The sequence below is a fragment of the Pongo abelii genome, chromosome 7 (assembly GCF_028885655.2).
Source record: "Pongo abelii isolate AG06213 chromosome 7, NHGRI_mPonAbe1-v2.0_pri, whole genome shotgun sequence".
In the NCBI taxonomy this organism is placed as follows: domain Eukaryota; kingdom Metazoa; phylum Chordata; class Mammalia; order Primates; family Hominidae; genus Pongo; species Pongo abelii.
The window spans coordinates 9,889,834-9,899,204 of NC_071992.2; the positions used below are offsets into that span (position 1 = coordinate 9,889,834).

The 9,371-nt window shown below is 47.0% G+C and overlaps 1 protein-coding gene across 1 annotated transcript in view; it reads right to left on the minus strand.

The window, feature by feature from the left end:
- The window catches only part of LOC129060824 (chitobiosyldiphosphodolichol beta-mannosyltransferase-like), a 17,060-nt gene extending 13,479 nt beyond the window's left edge, over positions 1-3,581 (minus strand). The window contains exon 1 of the mRNA XM_054561089.1: positions 3,502-3,581. Within this exon, the coding sequence (XP_054417064.1) occupies positions 3,502-3,581 (80 nt within the window). The remainder of the gene's footprint in view (positions 1-3,501) is intronic.
- Positions 3,582-9,371: the final 5,790 nt, after the last annotated feature.

The window sequence follows — 9,371 nt, forward strand, 5'->3', positions numbered from 1 at the left end:
CTCGGGAGGCTGAGGCAGGATAATTGCTTGAACCCAGGAGGCAGATGTGGCAGTGAGCCAAGATTGCACCACTGTACTCCAGCCTGGGTGACAGAGCAGGATTCTGTCTCAAAATAAATAAATAAATAAATAAATAAATAAAATTATATATATCTATATATATACACACACTACATATATGTGTATGTGTGTGTGTAGATAAAGATATAGATGTAGATATAGATATAGATATAGATATAGTATAGATATAGATATAGATATAGTATAGATATAGATATAGATATAGTATAGATATAGATATAGATATAGATATAGATATATGGAAAGGGGAAATTTTGGAAACAGGTGCACACAGGGAAAGGCCACGTGAAGATTGGACTTCTGCTTCCACACGCTAACGAGCTGGCGGAAGCTGGGAGGGAGATCCTTCCCTAGTATCTTCAGAGGGAGCATGGCCCTGAGAACGCCTTCATCTCAGCCTTCTGGCCTGCAGGTGTGAGACGATGCATTTCTGTAGTTCTAAGCCACCCAGCTTGTGGTACCTTGTTGCAGCAGCCCGAGGCATTTAATACAGCAGCATTCTGAGCCCTTCCCATATAAACTCTTCATTTAATGTTCACCACAACCACCCCGCCCATAAATGCTCTTGTTATTGTCTTCATTTTATCTTTGTTTTATCCTTAATGTCTGCAGCACACAGAATTTCAGTAATTTGCTCATGGTCACTTGAGATAATAAAACCCCACTCTAGGGAACCTCTCATGCCTGCTTCTGGCTGTCACCTTCCCTCTCCCCTTTCATCCTGTCCCCTTCCTCTCCATCTCCTTTATGAGGCCTTCTTTATTGTCCCATCTCTTTTTTTTATTTTTACTTTTTATGCATTTATTTGGTGGGAGGGAAATGGGGCCTCACTGTTTTACAGGGTGATCTTGAACCCCTGGCCTCGAGCTATCCTCCTGTCTCAGCCTCCAGAGTAGCTGGGATTACAGGTGTGAGCCACCATACCCAGCTGTTGTCCCATCTCCTAAATGTCTGCATTCCCCAGCATCCCTGCCCACAGTTCCTGACTCAGTAGCCCCTCCTGAGCCTCAGTCACCACCTGTGCTGATGAATTGCTGCTCGCCGTCCTCCCAGGCAAGATGCCCCATGGCCGCTGCAGGCTCAGCCCATCCACAACAGATTCACAAAGCCTGTCCTTCAATGCTGAATTACTAGATTTCCCAGCCAACAGTACCACCAGCTTAAAACCCTGCAGCCATGCCTAAACCCTCTATCTTCCGCTACCCAACATCTCCATGACAAACCCCTGCTGATTTTACGGCTAAATCCCTCTCTTGAAAGTCAGGGCCAGCTACAGAATTTGCAAGGTCCAGTGCAAGATGAAAACATGGGCCCCCTTATTCAAAAATCAGAGGAAAAGCACTGCTGAAGTATTAACATAAAAAGCATTTTCTTTCTTCTGTGGTCTCTGTGTTTCAATTTCTCATGATGCTTTCATTTGTTATTTAATGTCCTTCTAAGTAAAAAAAAAAAAATAACATTTTAAGTTACTAGCATGGATTATACTGTTCCTCTTTACACTGTGCAATGCCGGATTTCAACAGGAACATTGGACTCAAATGTGGAATCACTGAAATGACATAATTTGTACTTTGCATGTGGGGTTTTTTTTGCCTCACAGAAACAGTGGGACGTTGCAGGAAACTAATTCAGCTGTTTCTGTTTGTTTGTTTGTTTGTTTGTTTGTTTGTTTGTTTTCCCTGAGACAGAGTCTTGCTGTCTTGCCCAGGTTAGAGTGCAGTGGTGAGATCTCAGCTCACTGCAACCTCTGCCTCCCATGTTCAGACCATTCTCCTGCCTTCAGCCTCCTGAGTAGCTGAGATTACAGGAACCCGCCACCATACCAGCCTAATTTTTGTATTTTTAATAGAGATGGCGTTTCGCTATATTGGCCAGGCTGGTCTTGAACTCCTGATCTTGTGATTCACCCGCCTCAGCCTCCCAAAATGCTGGGATTACAGACATGAGCCACCACACCTGCCATTCAGCTGTTTTTATTTCACTTTTTCACACCTATACAATCTACCACCACTCTCTACCTTTGGCTTACTGATGTGTAAGGAAGAATTGAAAAAAAAAATAACTATGACTCTGCTATCTTTGCCTCTCCTATGTCATCATTTCCAGTGGAAATGGTTGGCTACCACAGGGAATCAGATAGGTAGAAAAGGCTGGGAGAGGGTTCCTTGTTTGTTCCTGTTTCTTTGAATGCCATTGACTTGGTTTGCAATTCTGATTCTATAATAAGAGAAACCGCGACCACTTGATGCTGTCACCATCTCTCGCAGACTCCGTTGTGGACATAGTAGGTTGCCCTTATTCTCACTTGGAGCCTTGCTGGGCTCCCATGCACTGCGGACCCCTCAAGATTCTATGCTCAGGGCACGGCAGACACGCCATGGGGAGTGTGGTGGCAAGGGACGGGGGTAACTCTTATTGTTGGTGTCTCGTCTGCCCATGCACATGTTCTATTGCCCCGTTGGATTTCACTGATAAAACATAGATTCAGACTGGGTGCAGAGGCTCACACGTGTAATCCCAGCACTTTGGGAGGCTGAGGTGGGCAGATCACTTGATGTCAGGAGTTCAAGACCAGCCTGGCCAACATGGCTAAACCCACTGTCTACTAAAAATACAAAAATTAGCTGGGCGTGGTTGCGGGTGGCTGTAGTCCCAGCTACTTGGGAGGCTGAGGCAGGAGAATCACTTGAGCCTGGGAGGTGGAGGTCGCAGTGAGCCGAGATGGCACCACTGCACTTCAGCCTGGGTGAAAGAGTGAGACTCTTTCTCAAAACAAAACAAAACATAGATTCAAACATAAAATGAGCAGGAATTTTAAGATAGTGACAGTAGAGCTTTAAGCCAAGCTCGGGGTCCCTCTCAGCATAGAGCCCTGTGTGACTGCACAGGCCAAACACCCATGAATTTGTCTCAATTTCCATCCCTCTCACACTCTTCCCCACTGCTGTGGTCTCAGTTGGCACCTTCCTCATTTCTCCTCCGGAGGACTGCCTATACTCTGATTTCTTCAAGGGTTTCTCCAGTCTATCAGACTCAGGCCAACCAAGGGTTTCTCTGCATTGCAATCCAACCAGCATCACCCCCCTGCCTACCAGCCTGAAGTAGCTCCCATGTCCCTTCAGGTTAAAATTCAGGCTTCATAGCAAGGCACTGCTTAGTTCTCCAGCCTCTGTGACAGCCTCACACCCTACAATCGAGCTCTGCTGATCCTGGAGAAGCTCCCTCTGAGCCTTTGCACACCTGTCCCTGCTACTTGAGGGAGATTTCCACCTGGTTACCTCCTGGCATCAGCTCCCACCTGGAAGCCTTCCTCATCTCTGGGGTGGGTCAGATGTAGCCGTTTTTGCCCTCTCCCTACACACCCTGCGTTTCCTCTCTCCCAGCGTTCATCTCTTGACGTACAATAAGCAATTGTCTAACCTGTCCTTAAGGCCAGGGCCGTACCGGGTCTTCTTGGCGGCAAATGATGGCGCAGCAGCGCTTTTGCCCTCTAATGGCATCTGTGGATCACTAGCTGGAGGCCTTGGGACTCTAAGAGCCAAGCTATTCAAGTGCAACAAATAACACCGCACGGCCCCCGGTCTTTCCTGTTTCCTCCCTGCATCTATCAAGAAGGAGCAGCTGTTTTTTGAAGCCCTGCTTTCCTTCCCACGGCTTTGCTCACCCCCACGCTGCTTGGCCTCCGAACTCAGAGCCTTAACTTTCCTATAGATACAGTTTCTCTCCAGCTCAACTTGATTCATTCATGCGGGTCCTAGTTCTCTCTCTCTCTCTGCCATTCCAATTCTCCTCTTTCCATTACATTTAGGAGAATCCTGGCTGGACATGGTGGCTCACACCTGTAGTCCCAGCACTTTGGGAGCCCAGGACAGGTGGATCATCTGAGGTCAGGAGTTTGAGACCAGCCTGGCCAATATGGCGAAACCGCATCTCTACTAAAAAACAAAAATTAGCTGTGTGAGGTGGCACATGCCTGTAGTCCCAGCTACACGGGAGGCTGAGGCAGAAGAATCACTTGGACCTGAGAGGCAGAGGTTGCAATCATGCCACCACACTCCAGCTTGGGTGACAGAGTGAGACTCTGTCTCAAGAAAACCCCAAAATGACCAAGGAAAGGGCATTTATTTATGGTATAAGAGCGGAAACCGAAAGGCAGAGGTTTCTCGATGGAGCGCTGCTGGGACGGTGCATATCAGCCATTCAACCTCTTCAGCACGCGGCGCACATCCAGGAAAGCCCCGCTGGGATTGATTTAGGGGCCATAAAGAAACATTATCAAGTAGGTGAATTTGCAGCTACAGAATCTGCAGGTAACGAGGATTGATTGTAGATGCACCAATGAACTGGGGGTCAGATTTTTAACTTAACCGTCCAGGAGATGGCCAGCAACCAAGACCTAGAAAAAAGGATTCCTGGAGGGTGGTGAAGAAAATAGAAGTCTTAGAGGCTTAGAGACAGATGAATGTAATCCATCAGCTGTCACCTGAGCTGTGGCTATAAAATGAGGCAACAGATTAAGAACAGTAAGCATAAGATTGAGGCCAGGCTCGGTAGCTCGTGCCTGTAATCCCAGCATTTTGGGAGGCCAAGGCAGGTGGATCATTTGAGGTTGGGAGTTAGGGACAAGCCTGGCCAAAATGCTGAAACTCCATCTCTACTAAAAATGCAAAAAAAATTAGCCAGGCGTGGTGGCGCTTGCCTGTAATACCAGCTACTTGGGAGGCCAAGACAGGAGAATCGCTTGAACTGGGGAGGTGGAGGTTGCAGTGAGCTGAGATCTAGCCACAGCACTCCAGCCTGGGCAACAGAGCAAGACTACATCTCAAAAAAAAAAAAAACAAAGAAAAGAAATAAAAGATTGGGGCAGTCAGAAGCAACCACCGTCAGCAAAGGAAGGATGAGGGGGAGTGAATAAAGGGTCCACAGGAGAATTAAGAAAGTGTGGGCCCTTGGGGCCATTCGGTGAAGCGGAGCCAGGTCACTGGCGAGTGTGCCAGGGAATCAATTAGGGATGAATATGAAGCTTGAGGCCAGGCCAGCATAATCACCATGTGGGCGCCCGTATTTCTTTACATTTGCTGACTGCCAATCCAGCCTCCTGTGCTTCTGTGAAATACAAAGCAAGAAATGCTGTGACTTCCCCTCATTCCAAGGTGAAACCAAAGAAGGGGAAACTGAGAGACCTGTCTGAAATCCTCCACCGAGCCAATGGGGAGGCTGGAATAGATACAGCCGGTCACCCGACCTGTTCTCTAGGCACAGTTTTTGGCTTTGCCGCTTACATCTGCTTCAAGTTTTAGAAACTTCCAGGCTCGGGCTTTTTTGCTGCTTTGGGGAACAAAGCATTTCCGGTCAAGTGTACAGCAAACCTGTCCTGCTCCTAAATCCAATCATGTTTGAGGTTTATAGTGCTACTTTCCAAATGTCATTATCATCCCTAAAGTGAAAAAAAAAAGGTTTAAATATTATGAGCAGTGAAATTACCATACAATCTTCCAATTAACCGAATAAGGCACCAAATAAGTGCCCTCAAGCCTCAATTTCTACCTTGAGGTTAAGGTAGGTATCATGCTTACCTCGATCATCCTACACATCCTCAAAGTGGGCAGAGTTGAAAGGCTGTCTAAGCGGGTGGGGTGGAAGGCGGTGCCCTTCCACCCTCCTGTCTGTTTCTCGAGCTCTGTTGGTCCTTCTGATTGGTTAGCGACCCTGAGTGTTTCTGAGAGCCTTTTGTTGTATGCCGGGGCACAACCACTAATCTGGCCAATTCCAAGCAGAAAAGATCAAGTATAGATTTCATATCTGAGTTTTAAGTGCTAGTAAAAAGTTGCATTAAGTTATCAAATGCACTGCGATCCTGGCTTCATCGCCAAGTGGCTCTGCAGTTTGAGGGTTACACTGCATCCCGAAGAAAATAAAATTGTTCCGTTTAGATGCTTGGGGTAAAGGGGGATTGATCGAGTTACTTTTCAACTAATCTAAGTCAGATGGAGTTCGCTGCATAACTTTCTAAGGTTGGTACTTGGTCAAAGAACAAGGTGATCATTTTTGTAGGATTGAGGGCCTTTGGTTGAAAAGGCATGAAGAAGTTTCTACCAGTCCTGTTTGAAATAAAATAGTAGTGTAATCTAAAGATTTTAATACAAGATCAACAGAGCACATTTAGAGTAACTTTTGAAAATTGGTTGATCGTTGTGCTTCTCTCTCTCTCTCTTTCCGTAGATGTGTGTGTAGCATATTACATAGAGAAATCTATAAGCCCTGGGTTATGTTGGTTGCTGATGAGGATTAATCAGAAGCTAATACTCACTTATTCACGTTTGATGTGCTGTAGTTCTGGTAGTCTTCTTGACTTTGTCATTCATTCAAGAACGCTTCATTGGGCTGGATGCGGTGGTTCACACCTGTAATGCCAGCACTTTGGGAGGCTGAGGCGGGTGGATCATGAGGTCAGCAGTTTGAGACCAACCTGGCCAACATGGTGAAACCCTATCTCTACTAAAAATACAAAAATTAGCTGGGCCTGGTGGCATGCGCCTGTAATCCCAGCTACTCGGGAGGCTGAGACAGAATTGCTTGAACCCGGGAGGCAAAGGTTGCAGTGAGCTGAGATTGTGTCACTGCACTGCAGCCTGGGTGACAAAGCAAGACTCCATCTTGGGAAAAAAACAAAAAAAAATTGCATGGTCATGTCAGCATCCTCCCCACCCTCCCTTCCCCAGATCAACCAAAAAAATGGAGAAAAATCTGGAAGGCCACTCCTTTAGACCACTCATGCTAAGTATGAGTGCACACTCACAAAGCCTGCAAGCCAGCTGTATTAGTTCATTCTTGCATTGCTATAAAGAAATATCTGAGACTGGGTAATTTATACTTGATCTTAGCCAAAAGCCTGAGAAGCAATGGGATTGGGTAATTTATAAGGAACGAGGTTGAATTGGCTCACTCTTCTGCAGAGTGTATGGGAAGCATAACAGCTTCTGCTTCTGGTGAGGCCTCAAGAAGCTTCCAATCATGGCAGAAGATGAAGAAGGAGCAGTTCTCTTACATGGCAGGAGCAGGAGCCAGAGAGAATGACCGGGGGAACGTGCTGTGCACTTTTTTGTTTTTTTTTGAGACAGAGTCTTGCTCTGTCTTCCAACCTGGAGTGCAATGGTGTGATCTTGGCTCACTGCAACCTCTGCCTCCTGAGCTCAAGTGATTTTCCTGCCTCAGCCTCCCAAGTAGCTGGGATTACAGGCGCCCAAGACCATGCTGGCTACTTTTTATATTTTTACTAGAGACGGGGTTTTGCCATGTAGGCCAGGCTGGTCTTGAACTCCTGACCTCAGTTGATCCACCCACCTCAGCCTTTCAAAGTGCTGGGATTACATGCATGAGCCCGCACGCCCGTCCCCACACACTTTTAAATGACCAGATGTCATGAGAACTCACTCACTATCGTGAGTACAATACCAAAGAGAATGGTGCTAAACCATCCATTGGAAACCTGCCCCCATGATCCAATTGCCTCCCACCAGGCCCCAGCTCCAACACTGGGGATTACAATTCAACACACAATTGCGTGGAGATACAGATCCAAACTCTATCACCAGCCCTTCTGCTCTCACCTTCCCCGTTTTAGACAACCAGGGTTTTAATTGCCTGTTCCACTTCTGTGCCAAATTATGACTCTGAAGAGGATGCCTCTCTGCCCATTGTTGGACATTATGGGCTGTACAGAGTGCTCCTTTTTCTGAAGCAATGACATTGGCCATCAAGTTTCATGCAGTATCTCCTCTTCTGTTTTTTTTTCCCCTTTTCTTTCTTTTCTTTTCCTTTTTTATTTATTTATTTTTTTTTTTGAGACAGAGTCTCCCTCTGTATCCCAGGCTGGAGTGCAATGACACGATCTCGGCTCACTGCAACCTCGGCCTCCTGGGTTCAGGTGATTCTACAGCCTCAGCCTCCCAAGTAGCTGGGATTGGCTAATTTTTTTGTATTTTTGTAGTGATGGGGTGTCACCATGCTTGCCAGGCTGGTCTTGAACTCCTGACCTCAGGTGATCTGCCCTCCTCAGCCTCCCAAAGTGCTGGGATTACAGGCATGCGCCACCGTGCCTGGCCTTTTTTCTTTTTTTTTAAGGGCACTCTGAGTGTTTGCATCTTCTACCACACAAACAAAGCCCAGTCCAGAGACAGTGTCTATTCCTGTCAAGACCTAGATGCAGCCCCCCAGGGCTGCCAGCATCCATCTCACTTGCCAGTTATGTTAAGAGCTTTCCCACCAGGAAACGTGCCTCGCAGCCATGCGTAGTCCCTGTTTCTCTTGCTGGCAGACAGAACAGTTTTTTTTTTTTTTTTGAGATGTTGTTCCACTCTTTTTGCCCAGGCCGGAGTCCAATGGCATCATCTCGGCTCACCACAACCTCCGCCTCTTGGGTACAAGCAATTCTCCTGCCTCAGCTGGGATTATAGGCATGCACTACCACGCCCTGGAAATTTTGTATTTTTAGTAGAGATGGGGTTTCTCCATGTTGGTCAGGCTGGTCTTGAACTCCCAACCTCAGGTGATCCATCCGCCTCGGCCACCCAAAGTGCTGCAACTACAGGCTTGAGCCACCGCACCCAGCGACAGAACAGTTCTTATTGGCATTTTGAGCCCGAGGGGCATGGCTAGATTCAGCCCATCTCTGCATTGCTGCAGAACCCCCTTGTTCACTCATTTCATGGACCAAGGGGACCGCCTCATAGGAGCACACAAAAAAAATCCACTTGGTGACCCTAGCCACCTCCTGAGCCTGAAAGGCAGTTTTTCTGATGGGCGTGAACCTGTTCTACTTTAAGGCATCTTTCACCTCTCCACAGGGCTGTGCCCCATATGGACATCCCATTAATAAGCCAGGTGGCTATTGCCCTCTTGCCTGAGTGTACAGCCAAGACACTGGTCACTGCCCAGGAGTCAGTAAAAACCCAAACAGGGGGCTTCTACCACTGTTCAACTGATCAAATATCTATTTCACAATATCACACTCCTGAGGAACACTTAGACACACACCATGATTCTTTGAAAATCAGTTATTGGCATCATTCTGGTATAAATCAGCAGCTAGGAAAAAAGCATGCAATTCAGCTCACTGAGCTGACTGATTTTTACCGTCTTTAGCCAGAGCAGCAGCCCTCCAAACAGGATGTTGTTTGTTCACCTCGAAATTGTCATCCATAGACCAAACAGCTGGGGGTGAGTGAGTTGAGAGCTGGTTATATAGGGCACTGTCGAACTGTTGATAGAATCCAGCTGCTCCTCACTGT